This window comes from Ruditapes philippinarum, unplaced genomic scaffold (genome assembly GCF_026571515.1).
Source record: "Ruditapes philippinarum isolate M1 unplaced genomic scaffold, ASM2657151v2 ctg1727_1_1_1_1, whole genome shotgun sequence".
NCBI lineage: Eukaryota > Metazoa > Mollusca > Bivalvia > Venerida > Veneridae > Ruditapes > Ruditapes philippinarum.
In genome coordinates, this window is record NW_026865072.1 from 122223 (window position 1) to 146413 (window position 24191).

Consider the following 24191-nt stretch of genomic DNA (forward strand, 5'->3'; position numbering starts at 1 on the left):
TATTTCCATTTTTTGCTACCTCCACCCACATCACCTTTCAACCATAGAAAGTTGGGTATAATTTAACATAGAAATTACAGTGACCACATTAGGTCTCGGTCTAGTCTTATTTTGAACTCTATGTTCTATAGTAAATCAGTCACATTTGAGGCTTAATTTCCTGGATTCCACTGTTCATGCTGAATTATATACTGTTAATCAACTCTGTCTAAGTCAAACAAAGCCTGAAATACATGTATGATAAATAAGCCATCTTCTTTTCAGAAATCTATAGCCTGTTGTTACTCTGTTTAAATAACTCTGTATTAATTCACCACTTTAAAAACTTCTGGCTGGTGGTGGGTAGAACATGTCATCTTTAATCTTACGGCAACAGATGAGGTCCTGGCCCGGCTTTCACTAACATTCTCAAAGTCAAAATCTCAGCTCAAATCTGAGATTTTTCTCAAATCAGAAATTGAGATTGAGATTTATCTCAGTTTGGCTTTCACTAAAAAATATTGAGAAAAATCTCAACTTAAGATTTGAGATTTTTCTCAGATATATTGAGACAAGGTTTGGCTGTCTCAGATTATGTCTCAGTGAAGCTAAATTATTATCCTCAGGGGTATTTTTACTTTCTGCATGGTTATTTTGATAAATAAACATAATTTGACTTTTTTGGCAATTAAGTTCCTATTATTTTCATGTACTTAGTAATATATTGACTGATTATTGTTTGTAACATCATGCGCTCTAATTCATGACGTCATGAAATTATGACGTCACAATAATCATACTAAAAATGATTTATTGAATTTTGTTTGTTTTCTCTTGATGTACATTCATTCTTGGTAACTTATTTTCATTAGCATTCAAATTTTCACACATTTGCAATTGCTTTTTGGTGTTTTTGTTATTGTTTATTTTTTTGTTGTTGTTTTTTTTTAATAAAACAAGAAAATATAGATCTACTTAATGTAATAAATATACAAATATTTCCCTGTTGCTCATCTTACATCAAAACAGCAACTATATACATGATATACTTTGTAAAATAGAAGCTCGATCATCAACAAGGCACATTAAGATAGCCGCTTATGTCTTGAGAAAAAACAGTCTCAGTTGAGAAAATTCTCAAATGTTGAGAAAAAGTTTAGTGAAAGCTAACTTGAGATTTTTCTCAGGTGAGTTAGAATCTCAGTCAATATTGAGACAATCTTAAGTTGAGATTTATCTCAGTTTGAGAACGTTAGTGAAAGCCGGGCCTGGAGAATACACAAAAAACAACTTTTAAAGTCATCATATAACACACAAAAACTACACACATGCAATAGATACATTTTGAATATGACCAATCAAACTAGAAATGACTTTAATTGGGGCACCTTAAAATGTTCAAGAACTACTGTCTAGAATACAATGCCTTACAGGTTAGGTCTAATTCCATCCCAGGATTACAACCATTAAGTACAGTCAAACGTGTATTAAGCGACCGCACAAGGTAAACACCAAAAATGGTCGCTTAATGTAACGGTCTCTTAACACAAAGCATGATATTAAAGTCAAAATTTAAAAATGACATCTTTCTTTTGTGGAAGAAATGTTTCTCAACTTTATTTATATAAATGTTGAATAATTAGTACACGCCGATAATCTAAATGGATGCTTATGTAAAAAAGAACTTTCTGATATTTATTGACAAAACATTTTTGATCCATTACGTACATGTTTGACATTTTTCCAGATTTTTTTTAACTTCTCCGTTGTTTTCCCTTGTCTCCAACACGAAAACCCTATTAGAGAAACTATTTTCTGTTGTGCATTTTTGCATTTGAAATAAACAAACTACATCTAATTGTTATGATTAATTTAATTGCTGATCAAGTTCAAGGTCAATTCAATGCAGTCTAAATGTCAACAAGTGAAGTGACCATATCAGTAGGGGCGAATTGTTGCATTGTTTATCTGATTTTATTGGATAATACACGTCATGAGTATACTTAACTTCATTTGCATACGCTAAAACGTTTTGGGAAATAGAGTTTTTCACACATTTATTTGTTGTGTTTTAATTGTTGACACTTGTGACATGACAAGGCGGCATTCTCTAAAAACACAATTTCTTGACATGTAAAAGCGGTCGTTTAATGAAAAGACTGATCTCAATTCTCAATTAGCTGACTAATTGGCGGGTCCACTGGTCACGTTGAGCAAAAGTCGATTAAAAGATTATAGAGGAGAAAATGATCGGGGGGGGGGGGGGGGGGGGGGGGGGGGGGATTTTAGTGGACATTTAGACAAAAAAAGTCGCTTTAATACAACATGGTTGCATGGGCAAGTTAGACTGTATTGTCTTTTTTAGCCACAGAACAGTTTCTGTGTAGCTTAAATGTGCAATTAACAATTTTAATTTGATTATTTTTGGCAGTAATACAGGTATCTTTATACAGAAGAGATATACCTATATTTAAAGATATTCATTAATAGACATATCTTTTGTGTAACATCTTAAAATGTTATAAATAAGCTCATTTATGCTGATATTTCAGGTATCAAGTAATGAATGTAAGATGATTGGATGCAGCAGAAATGAATTCTTTTGAACGAGCAGTTGATTATGCTGAGGTAAATTTATAGTAATTTTATTGTAATATATGCTTAAGTTAATTTCTCATATATTTACACTTAACTGAGAATTAAGAATGTTATAAATAAAGATAAGAGAAAGATAAGGTAGTTGTGAAAGATGTTCTGAGATTTAATTGTAAGTGTCTTACTCTCTCAAATGATAGGCTACTAAGTCTTGTATTTTAGAAATTGAGAGATGTTAGCAATAAATTAAACACTCATGCCAGTACTGAAGTTCAACATAACTGCTTAGTAAAACTTCTTACAGATTTTAAAATCACACTTAGGCTTGTAACAGAATGTACAGTTGCTCAAGGCTCATGATACGATACAATACACATATATGTATGAAAGAATACACAAAAGGGTGAACAGGCATCTTCCACTTTTAAATGATAGCAAATTGCCATATGACATTAACAGTGTTAGTGTTACTTATTAAGTTTAACTCTATCCAAGGAACAAAAATCTCTAATGATACACATCCCCACCCTTATTGAATCTTAGAAAGAAGACAAATGAAAGTACTGGAAAATGCTTTATATGCATCAATTTATAATGCATATTAATGTCATAGAAGTCAGGTTGATACTTCAATGAGATAGCGTATAAGGAAGGATTGAATTGTGTAGCCTACCGGAATGTCTATTAATATATTCATTCAGTTTATAAAAAGAGTGGGGCAGTCTTTACATTTTAGGCAGATTTATACTTTTCCAACAATTGTTGTTCAATCACCATTATAACAATCATTCGTTTTTGAAAAATAAAGTAACTTCAGCTCGACTTGACAATAAAACAATGAGCATAATATCACTTTAATTAAACATGTATTGTTAGTTTAGTAATGATCATTCAAACAAATATACATGCATAAATGTTAAAGTATATGATTTGATAAGTCTTATGATTATTTGAAATATTTTGAAACACAATTTTCTTTACTGATGTTTATAACTTAAACTTTTTTGAAATTGCAAGCAGTTTCTAGATTTATAACAACAGCTGTTGAAATGTTTACTTTTATTGTTTTATAAAATCAATATGATCTTTTGAATAAAATATGTTGTTAGAAAGTGGGAGGAGTTTACTAGACATAAAAAGTTAATGAGTTTTTAATTGACAGTTGGGAGTTGCATGGGTGTGCCTTATTATTTAAATTTCAAGAATAGATTTTTTGAGTATTGAATGAATGTAACATTGTTGTAAAATAATGCTTAAAGACAAATACTTGTATGTTGATTGGTATATATTTTGTTAATACAGAGTTTGTGCTATATTTGATTTTTAATCTGACGATTTTTCCTTTAAATCTCCTATGTCCTTTTCAATTTTGACAAAAAAATCTGCTTTTTAAAATTAAGAAACATTGTTAAAAATTAAAGGAAAAGCCAGTTAGAAAAAATCGGTAGTATAGTTAAAATGGGGGGGAAAAAAAGAAAAACTGAAATTGGTGTTACCGTTATCATTTCTTTTTTGTTTAAAAAAATTTTAAAAAATGCTTTTTGGTTTTTTCAAAAATCTTCAAATGGCTTAAATTAAAAAAAAAAAAAATATGATAGATACCAAAATCACCTGATTATCTTATAGGAACCCCACTGAGGTCATTATGCCTAAAAAACTTGAAATTTTTCATTTCTAAAAAGGTCCACTGGGACACTGAAAACAGAAGCTATGCAAAATATAATAAAGAAATATACTCAGAATTAAATTCAAAATAATGTTTTTAATAATTCATAGCTCAATTTAAGTTAAATCATTTAATGCTTTTCATTTTAGGTTATTTTTCACATTATAATAAGTTATTCTGGAAAAAACTGATTGAGCTAATGATATGAAATTTTGCACACAAGTTACTTGTCCCGACCTGAATCAAGTGCAAAAATCTTTAAGAAATATTTCCAGTCTGATCATGTCAAAAAGCTCAGTGGAGAGTCCCTTTATAATAAAGATAACTTTTGAAAAGGTAAACAAAATATATACACTGTTACGCTGTCTTGTACACTTAAGTTTGTGTATCCGACATGTATTATATGTCTACATGAGTATATTATTTACTGTTGAGATTAACCTTTAATTGAGTATTATTGTTTCAGTACCTGGTGGAGTTAAGTAAGCAGAATCCAGCAGCTTTGTTGAGCAATCCAGTCAACACTTCAAGTAAAGGGTATTTATCATTTATTTACAGAACTTAAAGGCCCATTATGCCTCAGCAATGCTATCATTTTATTTTTTTCAAAAACTTTATATTTTTGGTATCTTGTTGCAGTTTTAAAAACATTCCATGTTTTACTTCTTTTGCTCTGTTGGCAATGGGTATTTTCATAGTGAGTATTTTGTATGGAAGTCTAAATACTCCTTTGTTAACATTTTAACTACGCTTTATGACACATTTATGAGTCCCCTACCGGTTTACCGGAGGGGACTTTAGGTTTACCCTCCGTCCGTCTGTCCGTCCGTCTGTCCGTCCATCAGTCCGTCCGTCCACAAAACTGGATCCCGCAATAACGCAAAAAGTACTTAAAATATTTTAATGAAACTTGGTATATGGATAGATGGCAGTATGGAGATTATGCACGTCTTTTTCTTTTCTTCCTATGTTGAAAATTCTGGTTGCTATGGCAACAAATAGACTGAAAATATGGCAAATTTTACACATAACCTGGATCCCGCGATAACGCAAAAAGTACTGAAAATATTTTTATGAAACTTGATATATGGATAGATGGCAGTATGGAGATTATGCACGTGTTTTTCTTTTCTTCCTATGTTGAAAATTCTGGTTGCTATGGCAACAAATAGACTGAAAATATGGCAAATTTTACACATAACCTGGATCCAGTGATAACACAAAAAGTACTGAAAATATTTTTTGAAATTTGACATATGGGTAGATGGCAGTATGGAAATTATGCACATCCTTTTCTTATCTTCCTATGTTGAAAATTCTGATTGCTATGGCAACAAATAGACTGAATTTCAAGATTTCTGATTCTAGTTTTTAAGTTTTTCACTATAAGTTCTTTATTTCTTAAGGTATTTTCTTCAAACTTAAATATAAGTTGCTTGTCATCAACCACATCATATGTGACAAGGTTTACAACTCTAGCACAAAATTTATCAGAATTACCTCCCTTGAACTTAAAATTTTCATGAAAAAAAACATTGCTTTTTAATAACTTCTTTTTCTGAATGTATCTACTTCAAACTTCATATAAATGTTTCTTATTATCACTCAACATTTGTGAGTGTTCAATACTCTAGCAAGACTATTTCCAGAATTATGCCCCTTTTAAACTTGAGAAATTGGTAATTTTTTTCTCCAACTTCTTCAATCATGATAGGATTTTAAAAATGTTATATTTTGATAACAGGGATGTTTAAAAAATAACTTTAGAGTGTCCTTCAGTCCGTCTGTCTGTACATAAAAACTGTTTCCTGTGATCACTTTTAAAGAACTTTTTCAACAAATTTACTTAAAATAGGAACATAAGTGAATGGCCAATGGCCCTTCAGAATGTTGCTTGGGCTCTTACCGGTAGGGGACTTATGGATTGCTTGCAATACTATGATAATTGCTTGTTACATTAGGGGCGTCCGTGGTCAAGTGATTAAGATCGTTGACTTCAACCACTGGCCCCTCACCGCTGTTGGTTCTGAAACCCGATAGGGACTTTGGATTCTTTCATGTGAGGAAGCTATCCAGCTAGCTTACAGAAGTTGGTGGTTCTACTCAGGTGCCTGAGCTCTTCCTCCACCACTAAAAGCTGGAACGTCACGATATTGCCTATACTGTGTCAATGTGACATAAAACCCAAACAATAATACACATTTCTGCACAATCAGCGCAACTTTCATCAGTTGTTTAACATTTAATATGCTTTAAATCCATTATTAAAACATTAATAAACACATGCTGGACATTTCTTAAGAATTGAAAAATATTGATAATGTGCCTTTAATACAATTTATCATTTCATTTGAAAGGGCATAATGTTATTCCCCTTGTCATTCAGCTGTCTTTTGGCACTCACATGCAGGTTATTAGGTGACTGTAAGGGCTATTCATGACACCTCAAATGGTCAAAATTAATGTTTATCTCATTGAGAGTGTAGAACCCACATTTAAATGATACATTCAAAATCAAAATGTTTTATCTTACATTTTTGAGTCCACTGTTTATCATTGATGTTCTTCATTCTTTACTTAAATGTTCATCTCATTGAGACAATGTTACATCTCCCTGCTTAGCTCAAAAGGGCAAGTGTGAAACTTGTAATCCAGGGATGGCTGGTTTGATCCTAGGGAGGGGCGAAATATCTCCCATGATAACTGATCTTGGACATTGAGTCTGTCATTTGTCGTCACCACTGGTTTAGATATAATGAGGGAGAAGTGGTCAGTCACTGGTGGAGAATTTGATAGTTTTAATACTGGTTAGTTATCCAGTATAGCCAGTTAGGCGGATTGACAACCAAGATATGAACTAAAATTATGTTAAAATAGGCATAAAAATCAAACAGAACAAAGATTTGTAGTGCCCTGCTTCAATGTCATAATTTTAAGTCTGCAAAATATATGTCCATGTAACATGTAATACGGTTATATGATTATTTTGTTGAGATTATGTGCAGAGCTAGCATTTTAATGGGCCCTGGTGCAAGATCAAAGGTAAGAGTTAGCATTTGTGTTGGCTCGATATATCGTTTGCAACTTTAAGGATGTTCACAATATTCGTCATTTTGAAGTGTGATGAAAGTTTTGGTGGTCTCAGAATTGAGGCCTGCTGTGGCTTGTGTTGCAGATTTCTATATATTGAATGAGACATTAACAAATCAAAATGAAATGCTTTATATAATTACAATGTATAATTATATGTCAACATTTTTGTTTTCAGGAAGTCTATTCACCAGAAGTTATTGGAACTTTATATTGAAGAAACTGGTAAACAATCAGATGAAAAGGTAAGTTTTGTAGTTGTAGCAGTTTGTAAGGTACAGTAAAATATTAATATATTTACAGTAAGTACCAAATATTTTCCTTCATTGATGTTTACTAAAACTAGCAAGCTTCCTCTTGTTCAAGGATACAGATTTTGTTTTCATTCTTTGTACACTTTTTTCATAGATATATTTTACCAAGTGAGTTAACTCTTGCCATGCTAAATTATAATCCATAAAAACACAGGATATATGTTTCATTGATAAGTTTCATTAGATGTGAATCTTGAAATTTTATATAGAAATTTGCATGTAAACATTGACTTACAAATAAGAAATTTTTCTGTCAAAGTTAATAAATAATAAAATAAATAATAAAATAAATAATAAAATAAAGTTAAAAATCAGAATACTACTGTGGAGAACTATCAACACAAATTGCACACTTTTCATACAAATTTTAATAAATCTCAAATAAATACATAGCTTTATAGAAATAGAAATTTATTGTACATTCTTTATGAAAAATGGTCTTGTCCAGTTCGAACATGGGTCATCTCTGATGAAAAACTAGGTCACAGGAGCTAAAAATAGAAAAACCTTGTTAACACTCTAGCGGTCACATTTTTGCCTCAATCATCATCAAACTTGGTCAGGATGCTTATCTTGTTGAATGTACTGCCCGATCTTGATATGTACAGGTTGCACGGGTAGTTTCAGTCACTACCAGCAGACATACAATGTAGGTTAAAGCAGATCTAGCAATAGATACATGTATTTGTCAGTATAGACACCACAATCCGGTCTGTATGTGCAAATTTGATACAAAATAATAACTCAGTTATATAGAAATGATGATGTACATGTATTTGGTTGAATTTGACTTTTTTGACCTGTCAGCATACATAACATGATAAGGATTAAAATCATTGAAATAAGGTAACATGAACTGAGGATATTTTAATTAAAAAATTTTTTTTATATAAATATAGCCAGTGAAACATGTAAAGTTGTCAAACCTATCCACATGTATCATTGTATATTGTCATTATAAAAGCTGAAAAAATATTTCATTTGCAAGGTGTCACTTAAGACATTGTAACATGTGGTTAGTTTATTGTGAGTTGCGACCTGTATTGGACATGAACCATTGTTTCATTGCCTATCATAACATTTTATCTGACAGTTTAAGACTTTTATTGTGTTTTAAATGTTTTGTCTATACCTTGCTGATGTCATATGCTTATCGATTCACTTGAAACATCTTGATTCTCTCTTAATCTTTATCTTTGTAGTTGATATGAACTAATGTAGAATTGTTGAATTTTCGAAGTTACATAAGATTTTTTCAAAAAGGGTCGGCAATTACAAATTACTGCTCAAAATCAAATCTTTGTAACTAAGAATTTCTCTGTAGATCTCTATAAATTTTTACTCTAAAATTTGTTACATCATTTTAAAAATGTACTGTCATGATGAGTAGAAAGTGTGGTCAACGTTAATAGGGAAACTATAGATCAATGTTATGTTTTTTGAACTTCCCCTAACCATGGCAAACCCAATTATAAAAAGATACTTGTAGCAAGTTTGCTTGGGTCTCAGTATGATAGGGAAATTGCTAGATTTCAAGGTTTCAATTGTTTGGTATCAATTTGATCTGACTGAATGGAGTATGCTTTGGTAAAGATTCACTATAAACTTGGGCAAAAAGTAGGCTCAGTGCTAACAGTATCTTACGAAATAAAATTGTTAGAACTAAGAGTTTGATAACCCACTGAAAGTACATATACTACATGTCTTTTGGGTGAGACATTAAACCAAGGCAAATGTGAAAATACTGTATGTACTATAAACTAGTATATATTTTACTTACATTAATCACAGCTTTTCCTGAATATTATTTTCATGTTTTTAGCTCGACTATTCGATAAGAATAAGTAGAGCTATTGTAGTCACCCGAGCATCGGCGTCCGCGTCGGCGTCGGCGTAACCACTTATGTTAAAGTTTTTGTAATAGTTTAAATATTTTCAAAGTCCATTGACATATTGCTTTGAAACTTTGCACACTTGTTCACCATCATTACCCCAACCTGTAAACAGGAGGAGGTAACTGTATCAAGCATTTTGACAGAATTATGCCCCTTTTTCGACTTAGAATTTACGTTAAAGTTTTTGTAATAGTTCAAATATTTTCAAAATCCATTGACATATGGCTTTGAAACTTTGCACACTTGTTCACCATCATTACCCCAACCTGTAAACAGGAGGAGGTAACTGTATCAAGCATTTTGACAGAATTATGCCCCTTTTTCGACTTAGAATTTACGTTAAAGTTTTTGTAATAGTTCAAATATTTTCAAAGTCCATTGACATATGCTTTTGAAACTTTGCACACTTGTTCACCATCATTACCCCAATCTGTAAACAAGAGGAGGTAACTGTATCAAGCATTTTGACAGAATTATGCCCCTTTTTCGACTTAGAATTTACGTTAAAGTTTTTGTAGTAGTTCAAATATTTTCAAAGTCCATTGACATATGCTTTTGAAACTTTGCACACTTGTTCACCATCATTACCCCAACCTGTAAACAGGAGGAGGTAACTGTATCAAGCATTTTTTTTACAATCAAGCACTTAGAATAGTCGAGCGTTGCTGTCCTACCGACAGCTCTTGTTATTTTCTTTTATAACTTCAGAAATTACAGTGTAACACACATTTGCTGAGAAAGTTAGTGCGACGTGAAAAATTAAACTGTTTGATATTAAACCTGTATCCCGGTAACGATGGTTACTCTTTGATGTTGAGAAGTAAAACTGGTGTAGAAACTGAAACATGTAAACTTCCATATGAGGTCAGTGTCATACATGAGATATGTCCCTAATTTATAATTATGTTAAAGGGACTCCTCTGTGTTTTTTGGCAAGACAGGGCTAGAAAAATATTTTCGAGAATAACGTTCCATTTGATGTAGGCCTAGACCTGTGAAAAATTGCAGATCATTCACTGTCTCTGTTTTTGTAAAAAAAAAATTCTATTTGTGAAAAATGAAAAAAAAATGAAAAGCATTGCACTCGGGCCGAGCTAAGAATAGCACATAAATACGATTTTCAATTTATTTCTAAGTATATTTCTTAATCATATTTTGCATATCTTTCTTTTTAAGTGCCCCAGTTGAACTATGTAAGAAATTATAATTTTCTGATTTTTAGGCTTTTGAACCACAATGGAGTTCCTTTAATTGTGATGTGTTTGATGCACTGGTTTATAGGGATGTCCAAACTCCATAGGTTATATCCTAGTTGTTAGGCTATAAAGGAATGTCCCTGCTTTATACTCTAGTTGTAATGTGTTTGATATGGTAATAAACAATTATACTTTGAATATATCAAATAAAGCTACAGTATGGTACAATGTACATTAAATGTTATATTTTACATTGATCCTTCTGAGATGATATAATGGGTTTGCGACCAGCATGGATCCAGACAAGCCTGTGCATCCGTCCAGTCTGATCAGGATCCATGCTGTTTGCTATCAGTTTCTTTACTTGTTAAGGGTCTGTAAGCGAACAACATGGACCCTGATCAGACTGCACGGATGCGCAGGCTGGTCTAGATCCATGCTGGTCGCAAACCCATTATGTTGGTTTTGTCGTGACGCGGCTCATATATACATATTTTGATAACTCAAAGCTTAAAGTAAGAGACCTTTTGTTATATATGAAACAGGCTTTTAATCTTTTGGTTGCAGGTGACAGAATTGCTAGACTACATAGATGATTCAGAGGTACAGTGTCATTTTAATGTATTTTCTAAATGAATGGTATTATTCTAAATGTTTCAAAATTAAATATTTTTTTATTATAACTAAGTGGTCATGTGCTTTTGAGTTTGAAACTACCCATAGTTTATGTAAAAAGCTTTTATATGAAAATGTTTAAATTATTCAACAGTATAGATGTTTATTACATAGCAATTATTACCTCCCCTTGTCGCCATTTTGGGGTCATTCCCAATATATCATAATTATGCTTATGATAAAATAAAAATCACAAATAACTCTATCATCTTTATGAAAACTAATAAGTAAATTTTTTACATATTTGTGTTTTAATAATATTTTGCTGCATATATTTAAAAGAATTTGACGGTAAATATTGTTTTATTTTTTTTATATTTTGCCAATAGAATATTTAAAATGGCTGCCTTTTTTTACTATTGTAAAATTGGGAACTATCTAAACAGTCATGGAAGCATAGTCATAGTTGTTGTCTGGTGTGGCTATAACAGAAGTAGACCAAGAATTATAGAGTATTGATTCATTGTTACTTTGGTTACGTTCATAAGATGTTAAAAGAAGGCAAGTTTACATTGATATGTTCAAATTATAATTTACAAAATATGATTGTTTATATTTTTAGCTTCCTCCATTCCTTGTAGATGTGCTGGAGAAAGCACAGGTTTGTTATTAAATATTTAATATTTAAATTTATCATTTATTTACTTGTTATGTAATAGTCAATTTCTTAACCTATGTGTAAAATACATATAGTTTACAGCCATTCAGCCTCCACCACTGATTTGTATGATTTATGTGTAGAAGTTGTCAGTTATATGTTGAAACAGACATTAGAAATAGCACAGTAACCAGGAAGACACATTAAGTAACAGTCCACTGGTGGGTGACTGAAATTTTCCTTTAAATCCCTTAACCCAAGAAACAAACAAACAAAAACAAGTTTGTTTATGCTTTTCAGTGTAAGTAACATCATTTGCCATGTTATGGCAATCTTACAGAATGTTTGTTTTTCTCTGTAGATGCCTAGTATTGTGAATAAATTAATGCTTAGTGTGGCTTCTTAATGTATTATTATGTTGACGTATGTCCTTAACAGTGACACTGTGGCATAAAAACTGAACATAAATACATTATTTACAATAATATTTTCTGATCTGGCTTCAGTCACTGCACTAACTTTGAATCCATGTCCAAAGATACATATTTAGATATGGAGCCCGATGCATGTATCCCAGTTGTGCTTCATAGCTTAAGGTTTGAATTTCACTATGCTTGTGAAACTTTCTTTGTGAAAAATGAGTTATTTAAAAAAAAATTATGCCTGTCTGATTAAATGGTTTCTGGTTTGCTACTAAACTTACATCTCTAACAGTGTCAGTATGAATACATTACAAAAGAAAGGAATAATAATTATGTAGAATCTAGGTGAGAGAAATTAATGGATTTCAGGGAAGAACCGTTTGCTGATGTTGTTATTACTCGTGGTTCAACCAGTTTGCTACTTTTGTGGTTATATTATGATAATATAATGTTATAAATGTGTAAAAAAAAAAGAGAGCAATAAAATATGTTAAAATTAAAATGGATTACAACCGTAACATTCATGATTTGGTCATTCTTGACATGGCATATTCTACTAGTGATCTGATATTTTTGTACCAGTTGACATTGAAATCATTTAAGTATTCACCAGTGGCCCATGATTTGTTATCCTAAGCATTCTACAGTGCTAGTTTGATACACTTTTCTAATGACCTAAGCATTCAGTATTGAAGAAATTTGGCAGATACATTAAATATGCTTTGATGTTTAAAAATATCCAACTGTTTTTTTATTTTTCTTATTGAACATTTTTTAAGATTTTCTAACATACACAGTAAAGCTGAAGGGGGGAGTTTAGGACACCCAGTAATATAAATGATGTTGAATATTTTCTTGTTTGAAAGTGCCTGGATTGAGTTCTTTGCATATAAATATATTTATTTCTTAGTTTAAAATATTTTAGGTGAATGTTTTCTACAATGGTTGTGTTATAGTGGAGGTGAGAGATTTCAGGCGAGCTACTAATGGAACATTTGACATGCAATATGTTCTCCTTAAACCAAATACACAGGTAACAATGACCTCTATCTGTATTTTAAACAGAAAACAAAATGTGTAATTTTAACATTTTTAGTTTATACTAATTATTATATTCAGTTGCCAGATTTAAGTTACCTAGATTTTTATGCTACCACTATTTAGGTGTAGGTGGGGGAATATATACATGTAGATTTGCCCATGTCTGTCTCCGTAGACTCTGATAAAACTGTGGAATGTGGGGGAACCCATGTCTTAATGGATGTGTTACTAGTTTCCTTTAAAGAGAACTTTTTCTTATAAAGGAAAATGGAAAACATGAATACTTCATTCTAAAAGTCACCAGACTTTAGTTAGGCTAAATTCTTTTCCAGAGGATTAACAGTAACTTTGAAAGTTTGAAGTTTTAAAAGTGATGGATCTAGCTTTTATTTTTTTGTGATATTTTACTTTGATTTAATAATAGCTGTCACATGGTTTTAGAGAATTAAATTGATTTTTTTTTTGTAATTATAAAAGTTAGTTTTTCTTGTTAAATTGTGGTAGAATTTTTCAGTACTTTACAGACATTATACATCAAAGAATTCTTCATAAAGTTAATGCTATATGTTATTTATGTGTTAATACAAAAATATGAAATGCAATTAAAGAGGTTTAAGACATTGACTTCAGACCACTGAGGGGCACCTGAGACTTCCTCTACAAGTGAAGCTGGAAAGTAGTCATATGACATATACTATAAACCTCAACAAAATAATGAAAGGAAAAACAATTGTTAGCAATTATTTTTATTGAGGTAAATGTAAAGAATAACAAAGTAAAGAAGGAAAATATTTATGTAAGGATAGATACATTTGTATATTTTATGGTACATGTTTATAAATGTTTGCAGACTTTGTTAAGCGACATCAACAATTTAACAAATGACGGCAATGTTTGGACACAGGAAGATCTGTTTATGTTGGAGAGCAAGTTACTTCTGGCTACAGAGGAACCACTGTGCCTCGATCCATCACCAGCTGTGGTACTAGTGGCTAACCGGCAACAATATGACAGGAAGAAACTTAACACTCCCCTCCTGAAGAGGTTCATGTTGATCATAACCTAACTATATTTTAACAAAAAGTTCACAGATAAAGAACTGACTGTTAGAAATAACCTGTCTGAACGTTGGTGGTTTTACTCTGGTGCAGGTACATGCCTGAAATAATGCATGGATGGGCAACTGCGATTCTCCTCCATCAGTAAAGCTGGAAATAATGACCTTTACTGTGTTTTTGAGACGTAAAACCCAACCAAAAAAAAAAGTCACCCGTATTGAATGACTTGCAGAGATTTTTATTGACAAGAACCTTATCTATAAAAAAATATAATTGTTTTAAGAATAACCTTGTCTGATGAAACAAACTTAAGTGATTGCTTTCTATAATTCAAAGATGTCAAGTCCAATATCATCTGTCATTATATTTTAAATTTTTGATGAGATTTAGTTTTTCTTTTATAGAAAAAGTCTCCATAATTTTGTGATCATCCCTGGTATACATGAATAAAGGGTCTCAATTGTGTTGTTGTAAAATAGGTTTTATGAAGCAAGCTTCTTACTCAAATGCCTCCGTATTTAAGTTAAAGTTCATCTTCTTTCTAATATAAGCTTAGTATCTTCAATATTTAGAATGTTTTTAGGTATGTAAAGATGTGTATTTACAATGTATATAGGTTTGTAAAGAAGTATATTTACAATATATATAGGTTTTTAAAGAACTATATTTACAATGTATATAGGTATGTAAAAAAGTATAACCAGTCTGCCGCCAACAGAAAGCGAAAATTTGCTGCATGTAGTGCACCTAGTGAACTTAAACTTCATGACTTCATCAGTAAAAAGAAGGATAAAAAGACGAGCAGTAAATTTGGAAAATCTGTAAGTGCTTGTAATAGATGAATGCTTTATTTTGGCTTTATTAGTAATAGAGTACATTGTAAGATTTACTTTAGTTGGTAAGTGCTAAAATATGTCTTATTTATCAAGAACAGCAGATGAGCTTGCATATCTCAGAGGTTTGATGGCCATCTATTCTGCAAACTGCTCAATACAGTTGAAGTCATTGAAGCATGTATTAATGCATAGATCCCTACAAGACCCTTATCTTTTCAAATTAAATTATCGAGTTAGTCGATTACAATTAGAATTTCACCACAAGATATTTCTTAACAAAAGAACACATCTCAGTGTCTGGGGTTAAATTTATTGTTATTCAGATGAAAGTTCAGGGTAGCGATCTATCAGTACCAGACTGTTATAACTTCAACAGGAATACAAATTGGGAAAATATTAATATTATGTCAGTGTGTGTCTTCCAATCTGTAATCACAATAATCCTAGTCATAGTCTGCTTCATTTGTTGTCTGTGTAAAGGGAGGTAATCTATGAGTTTGAAAAGGTTGTTAATGGAAACAGATGAATTGACAGAGATGCTGTTCTTAAATTATAAATAATGTTTCTTTTGAGTAATATGTTGTTATATGCTTTAAATAAAACTTCAAATTTTAATCTAAAATTATATCTTTTACAGGCTGTTGACTACTGGAAACAAAGTCCTGTAATATTATCAGCACCAGAAAGTGTGGATGTGGAGAGGTTTGCTAAAATCATGGAAAAACCTGAGAAAAACAGTGTTAAAGACAACACCCTGGTAAATGGTTTATTACAATAATTGTAATAATTGATATATCATAGTATTTATAAAGTATTGAGGTATTTGTTTGTTGTTTTATTCCAATTTAAATGAAAGTTCTTGATCAACAAAACTGAGGTCTGGCAATTTGACTTGAAACTCAGTTATGATGACAAATAGTTTCAGTGAAGTTTGTTCTTTCTAGTCACAGCCATGGTGTCCTTTTATTTTCTTGCATATCAATGAATGAATAGTGTTCTAAGGATGACATCAGTTTTCTGTTATGAATGAAGCTGTACTTTCATATTATGTGCTTCTTTAAGAAAAAAGTACTGAATGAAAGTACTAATCCCATGATTAATATGTAATATGCAATGATAAGAATCAAACACCAACTGTCATTACAGATGTGAGTATCTTTCATTGGGTAACTGTTTAGCATAAACTTAGCAGAGCCTTGTTACTGCTGTATACAGTTACCCTCAAAGTAGATATATGGGTCTGTACTGGCATCCGGTGTAAGGTTTTCATATGTTCTATGAAAATAACAATGTCTCATTGTAAGTTATTTATTTTACATAATTATGTAGATGACAGGTACAGGTCATTTTTATTCTTGTAAGTCAACTTTTCTTATGATTATAATTTGAGCCGCATCACAACAAAACCAACATAGTGCGTTTGCGACCAGCATGGATCCAGACCAGCCTGCACATCGCGCAGTCTAATCAGGATCCATGCTGTTCGCTAACCAGCCCTATTCCAAGTAGAGAAACTGATAGCGAACAGCATGGATCCTGATCAGACTGGGCGGATGCACTATGTTGGTTTTGTCGTGAAGCGGCTCATTTCATCTTTTGATTAAGAAGATTTGATGTAAGTATGTACTGTTATACAGAATCTAGTAGAAGAGCATGTATTAGAGAGAGACGGTATGCAGGATAAGAAGTTACTGGCCAAACTGACCATCTACCATCGTCCTGGTGATGATGCTCATCTAGGTGAACTTTACCTTGATCATGACTACATAGAGGAGAAATCTAAAGGAGCTACTTGCAGGTAAACTAATTTATGTGACTATTGATGACTGTCGGTCATTTTTTCAAGAAATGCAGATATTTTTATGACACCACTACTTAAAGATCTTGTATGTTTTGTGATTGATGTTGTTACTGTGTGTATACCATACATGCAAAAAATTATATATGTATAAATTATGCAAATAAAACAATTTTCCAACATCGAAGAATATGTAAAATGTGTACTGCAAATATTTGTGCACATAATATTTAATCAATAAGTTATATGTATTCATTTCTTATTGGAAACTTTGGCTTAGAATTTATAGAAAATAAATTTCTAATTACCTCCCTTTATTTACATGACATGTTAAATTCGGTGATATCTTTATAAATAATGCTTATTGGAACTTACAGTATCGACAAATTTTAATTTGAGCATCATATCTATGAAATAAAACCATGAAAAAAATGTGTTACAGGATCTTTAAAGATTGTGAGGAATGTTATTGTTGTTGGGTTAGTTTGTCTTTACAGCTTAAATAATGACCTTTAACATCTTAAGCAAAAGTACATTTTGAAATAAGACGTTGCACCTGGAATGACCTTCAATTGTGAATAAATTGTTGAAATTTTCTAGGTAATTGTTTGCTTATATTTGTAAAAAGGTTGTAATTTTTATTTGCTTCTAATGCCAGTTTAATTCATTATTGTTTTGAAGACATTTCCAATAGTTTCTTCATATTTTATATAACAAGAGACAATCAATGTTAAAACACGTCAGGAAATCAACCATAATATTAGGGAAATCAACATAATTATATACATATTTTATGAAAATATTTCATAAGTTGTAAACATTGTTCTCTGTTAATTCTTGTATTTAAATATTTGGTATTTTCTTTTGTTTTCTTCAGATTTCTGCTTGGAAATAAAGATTCAGTCAAAAAGTAAGTTTAATGGTAGTGTAGGTTTGTAAAGTACTTTCATCCTAGGTAGTATGTGTTTTCAAGATTTTTTTTATGGAAGTTGAATTGGTTGACATAGATACATGAGTAATTATCATATCATGTATTACTAGAATGTATCAGATCAAATTTTTGTTGTTTGTAATTTAAATCTTTCAAATTTGATTACACCACATTGACAAGGCAATAAAATGCTACTTATTTCTTGCAATATACCATTTTAATTGCTGGCACTAGTTGACCATCATGATAGTTTAATATTGGTCATACAGTGTGTACACAGCTGTAAAACCTATATTGGAACAAAGTGTATTAAATATAGATTTTAGGTGTGTATGAGATCTATAGAATCAGTAATGTATTCAGTAATTCATAATTACTCTTTATTTCACACCACCACCATTCTTTTTACAAGTTCACAGTTGTAACTTGGTTACTTTAAGTACAATATGGATTTGAGATGGATTTTTAGGATCCAGAAAATGAAAACAAGGCTATTTGGAGTGAATATGGATTTGATATTTACTTTTTGGACTTTCAGAATGAAAAAAGCCTAAATTCAGTAAATTAATAAGATTGGATCCAAATTGGATTTATATTGGAATATCACATGGTGCAAAAGCTGTGATTTCATTGGTGTGAAATTAAGATAGTTATTTATTTTATAATGCAGGTATTTATTAGTTTATATTATGTACTGCAGATATTTAGATCAGTTCAGGGAGATATTTACAGAGGAAGGTCGAAGGGCTGTTAAGATCACCACACAGAGACCGGGTCAGGCTCCTATAGTAACCTGTACACAGACAACACCAACAACCATTGCCACGGCAACAGTAAACCAAACTGCTACCAAACCTGTATCTACTGCTGCACAGGTAAAGTAATCAAATAACAATGTAAACATGTCTTAATATCATTTCAATGATTTAAACATTGTAATGCTTTATACGACATTAATAATGCCTGATCTGGTAAAACTTCTCCCATTATAGCATAAGTGAACATTCTCAAACTTGTTTGCATATTAGACATTTAAACGCATTATATTAGTATTTAATATTTAAACAAAGAAAAATCAAAGCTTGTATAGATCTTTATTATTTCAAAATCATATATTTTTTGAACAATGTGGCCTTTTAAAAAGAGAACTGTCAAGAATTTAAAAAGTTAGTATGCATGGTTAGTAATCAAAGTATTGTATAAGATTGACTAAAGAGTTCTGTTTAAAGTTGAAACAAGTTGCTTTGAAAAGAGGTGGTCATAGAACTGGCTTAAGAACTTAAACATTTGCTATATTTATGATCATGTTTGACTATATAATTATTGTTATGTTTCAGGCTGTAGAGTTATCTCAAAGTGCTACTATGAGTCTAGGTAGTTTAAAGAGATCTATGCCTATACAGTTATCATTGTCTATAGGTCCTACCTTAGGTACAGCCCAGGCTGCACAGCAGATCCAGCAAGCAGGTAGGTTATGTACATTTATGTCTCATATACCCAGTATAATCCAGGGATCACAAGTTTGATTTTTCCCTACTTCACCTGCAGAAATAAGTTTTTAAAGTTAGATATAAGTTTATGGTTAGGTGTACTAATGATTCACACTCTCTCTGCCAAAAAACCTGATGTGTCTTTTTGAGCAAAGAAAAATCTCTGTATTAGCATACATGCCATAATTTTTAGACTCATTTCCGGGACACTTTTCATTTGAAGGTGGGGCATTGATCATCAAACGTATTTTTTTTTAAAAATTACATAGTGGCATACAACCTATTACCGGTAATTACAACTTGCAAATTTAATGACACCATAAACAAAGTCAGAATGTCAATAATTTTTAACAGTTTTTCTATCTTTTTTAAGTATTTAGGCATCGTTAATTCAATCAGCCACAGAATAGAATAAAGTTATGTTAAGTTATGACAATTAGCCATGTCGTTTACCTGAAACATTCGTTGAATCTTGTAAATTTTATCACCTCGTATTTCGCGGTAATTTTCACGGTGTTTGACCACTAATAAATGCCTCCATTTATACTGGCCAGTTGGCCTTACTCAGGAAGTAATTAATCTTTTAATTGATCAAAATTATTGCCGATAATTGTTTATTGAAAATCATCACTCCAAGTACCATGGCCTAACTCAATTTCTCTGAGAATAGCAGCATATACTGCTTTAATGGCTGAGAAGTCATAAGAACTGTTCAAATACATTAATTTCTTGAGTAAATCTAAACGACCCTCTTTTTCAGTTTTACCAGTTCTAGATGACATGACAATTTCCAACTCTCCTGCTATGAATAGATTTAATTCAATATTTTCAAAACAAACATTTTTGGAAGCAAAATCAAATCTCAAGTTTGAATGCGGAAATCTTTGTCTGTTTTTGACCATGTCTGAAGACTTGGAAGTGATCCCTGATTTAGTGACCTGTTTCTTAACATTTTAGATGTTTTCTTTTTAGAATCTAAACAAAATTCTTCTGCCTCAGAGGATGAAAAGAAATAACTAGACTCATCATCGGACTCCGTACTAGTCTCTGATTCTGTCATTTCAACTAATCCCAATGTGTGTTGCTAATGATTTCTTAGCCTTTCTCTGCAATCAGTCATTTTGCGTAAAGAATCAATGTTTATACCTTTCTGATTCGAAGGACTGTCAAAGGCAGCTGCAATGCGAGTCTTCTTACCAGTGCTGATCTTCTTACTCCCTTTGTCCTTGGCGTGAAACGTTGAACCCAGGGGATTTAACGTATATGTTCTACTTGCGCCTAAAACGTTCGGAATTCACTCGTGATTTGGGTGGGGAAAGTGTTTCTACTTCTGGCTCTGCTGAAACTGACTTTTCTAACGAGGAAAACAAAAGCTTCTCTTTTCCAAAATCTGCTTTCTCAAAAGTTTAACTCTCTCTGCTCCTCTAAACGTCTTTGCTGTTCATCTAACTCATTTAAACGAGCTAACATCGCCTTTTTTCTTCCAAATTTACGTGTTTTACCGGTTTGTTTACTAGCTGACGGTGACTTGGTAGATTTCACTTCGTCTGCTTATCCGCATTGGAGTTTGACAGGATTTTCTCACTGTTCGTTTTCGACTTTTTAGGTTTCGCGCCCATTTCTTTGTCTTTCAATTTTTATGAACATCGTCAATCAACACCTTCACTCCTTCCTCAGCTAACATCTTATAATCAACTTTTTCTTTGTTTCTACTAGAAATTCTCTGCGAATTCATTCGGCGGGATATTCCCAATTCCGAGAGTTCCTTCCGTTCACACAATACCACAGTACTACATAATACAGTTCCTTTCTCTTGAAAAATAAATAAACTTCAACGATTTCTGACGATTACAGTTAAAACCGCCAAAAAAATTTTTAACAAAATTGAAGAACAAGTAAGAAACGACTGATAACTGAACGTGTCTGACAAAAACTGTGCAGATTACGCGCACTGTTGAATATTTATAGACGGCGTAGGAATACAAAAATTCAATGAACCAAAACAACTAACCCAGGTAAATACAATGACGTCACCAGACCTAAATATAGATAAGGAAAATCCTACGCCAATCCATAATTAAAAGATTTTCTATGAAGAAAAGGGCTTTTTAAATTTGGGAGGGGAAAAAAATTTAAAGGCCCAAAAAAAAATTTTTTTGGGGGGGTTTTTTTGGGAAAGGGGGCCCCCCCCCCAAATTTTTAAATATCAACCCAAAAGGGGGTTTTAGTGTCAACCCTTGCAATGCTGTTAGGGGAAAAATTTGGTTCAATTATTTAAGCGGTTTCTAGGAAAATTTTTACAAAAAACTTGGACAAAAAAATTATCCCCAAAAAAAATTAAAATTTCTTTGCTTCAAAGGGTAAAATTATTTTAAAATTTTTTTTACCGGGACATAAATAAATCTCGGGGACAGAACCCCTTAAATTTCCCGGGATTTTTTCCCGGGACATTAGGGGAAACGTTTTTGGCATGGTTTTGGTTTTTTTAGTAAACACTAAAACCCCCTTACAAATATGATATTGGGGGCATTATTTCTGGATTTGTTCACCTTTTAAAAATTTTTAAAATTTTAGAGCCAATATTATATTGCAACAACAGAGTGTAAATAAACAAAGTATTAAACAAAACTGTCTCCTGTATAAATTTGCTTTATCTGTTTTCATGGTAATGTAAAGTGTTTTATTTACCATTGTAAACTGCATTTTGGCCATCATGGTTGAAAAGTTTACAGTCTCTGACTTGCCCTTTACTGATTTTGGGTTTACTACTTCAATTATTTTACTTTAAGAAATTATGGAGCTTTGAAGTTTGTGTGTTTGTGTTTTATATGTAATACTAAGTTACATAACTGTTATTGAGACACATACAACATTGGTAACTAAAACTCTTGAAGTTCTTCAAAATGGTATTTGTTTATAAATATTTTTTTTTTTTTTTTTTTTTTTTTTTTTTTTTTTTTTTTTTTTTTTTTTTTTTTTTTTTTTGCAGGTACATCTAGTCAGGCAGCCAATCAATTCAACTTAACATGCAGTCTTCATCCATCAACCAATCACCATTAGCGACACAGAGATTACAGCAAGCTAGCCAGTCACAGTCTGCTTCTCAGAGGTTGAAACAGCTTGGAATACACACCAGTATAGCTTCCAGAAACAACACACCAACAGCTAGTCCTGTCACCTCACAGCCTCCTATTGGTAAATGTTGTGGCAAATATTGTCCATGCTTTACAATAATCATTTCTTAGCTTTCATGTACAATATGAATAAAGCTTTTATTAAGAAATTAAGAATAAATACTGAAAACTTGTTAAGAAAGATTTACATAAAATGTTTATTTTGTTTGAAAATAATTATATCTAATAATAGTAAAGCTTTCAAAACAAATTATTTAACCTCTTCCGTAAGTCACAAACTATTTGGGGGGGCGGCCCACCTCCCAGCAACAAAGTGTTGGGGGTTGTTCGGGAGTTACCTTTTTCCCAAAGCAACAAGCGGGTTAGCACAAGAATTTCCTTTTACACTTTACCCCAAAAACCAACGCCCTCCACCCGCCCCTTTTGGTAATCCCTTTTTTTCCAAGAACCCAGGTTTTGGTAAAGGAAGTCAACCCTTAACAGCAGGTCCCCCCTTCCCCCATACCCCAAATTATGGCAAAACCAACCCCGGGGCAAATGTTTCTGGGGTTTTTCGTACAAGGGTGGGGTTTTTTCTACTTTGTAAAATTTCCCTTTTCCTATTCCATTTTTTCAAAAATTTTTCCCAAGCTAATTTGGTTAAGTTCACTTACTAAATTTAAAATTAAACTTTCCCACTGTCAGTTAATTGGAAATAAAAAAGGAAAAGAATAGAATTTCTTTCATGGTTGTTAAAAATTCTATCCAGCTTTATGGAATTTGTGGTGATTCTAAACTCAGATGCCTGAAACTATTTGTAATGAGGAGAATCCACTGTCTCCTTTGGTAAATTAAATTTTGAAAGTTAATGAGAAATATATTTCTATGTAGAAACCAAGGAAAGCAAAGGCATATTTACTTATTTTTTTCCGTGAAGATATTGTAAACTTTAAGTACTGAAAAGCTTTCAGCCAAAAATATTTCTTTCCGAGTCTCGAGACAATGATATACTTGCTTGGTAATAAAATAATATCATTTGTTCTTTATTGTAGTTGCTGATAGATAATGTCCTTTATACCAACTAGATTATTGTCTATCTGAAGCATAGAATAGTAACATTCCTTTAAAGAGTATAACCTATGCTCTGTAAAAATACTTTTTTTTGCAGAAATTTTATTAAAATTTTTTGGAAAAATTTTTTAAACTGAATATTTTAAAAATTTGAAGGGGAAAATAATGCATAACTAATGTTTGGGGAAAACTGCTTTTTCCCTTTTTAAGGGCTGATTTTTTTGGGGATCTTTTGGTTTGGTACCAGAATTTTTTTTAGTTTGATTGGGGTTAAAGAATAATTAGCTTTTAGAAAAACAGCCTTTCAAATTTCTTTTCCCTTTGGAACCAACCAAAGGGGTACTGGGCAATGAGGGGAAAGATTTTCTTTGTTTGTACGGAAAAACGAACTTGCCCCTGAGGGGAAATTTAAAACCTATTGGG

At 31.9% G+C, this 24191-nt stretch overlaps 1 protein-coding gene across 1 annotated transcript in view; it reads left to right on the forward strand.

The window, feature by feature from the left end:
• LOC132727722 (transcription factor SPT20 homolog) overlaps positions 1-22788 on the forward strand; it is a 45143-nt gene extending 22355 nt beyond the window's left edge. Inside the window, exons 2-16 of the mRNA XM_060713288.1 lie at positions 2532-2607; positions 4707-4777; positions 7509-7575; positions 10248-10403; positions 11303-11338; positions 11973-12011; positions 13356-13463; positions 14322-14515; positions 15212-15350; positions 16003-16122; positions 17003-17163; positions 18041-18073; positions 18795-18969; positions 19432-19561; positions 22574-22788. Of these exons, the coding sequence (XP_060569271.1) occupies positions 2572-2607; positions 4707-4777; positions 7509-7575; positions 10248-10403; positions 11303-11338; positions 11973-12011; positions 13356-13463; positions 14322-14515; positions 15212-15350; positions 16003-16122; positions 17003-17163; positions 18041-18073; positions 18795-18969; positions 19432-19561; positions 22574-22644 (1536 nt within the window). The 5' untranslated portion in view covers positions 2532-2571 and the 3' untranslated portion in view covers positions 22645-22788. The remainder of the gene's footprint in view (positions 1-2531; positions 2608-4706; positions 4778-7508; positions 7576-10247; positions 10404-11302; positions 11339-11972; positions 12012-13355; positions 13464-14321; positions 14516-15211; positions 15351-16002; positions 16123-17002; positions 17164-18040; positions 18074-18794; positions 18970-19431; positions 19562-22573) is intronic.
• The last annotated feature ends 1403 nt before the right edge of the window (positions 22789-24191 follow it).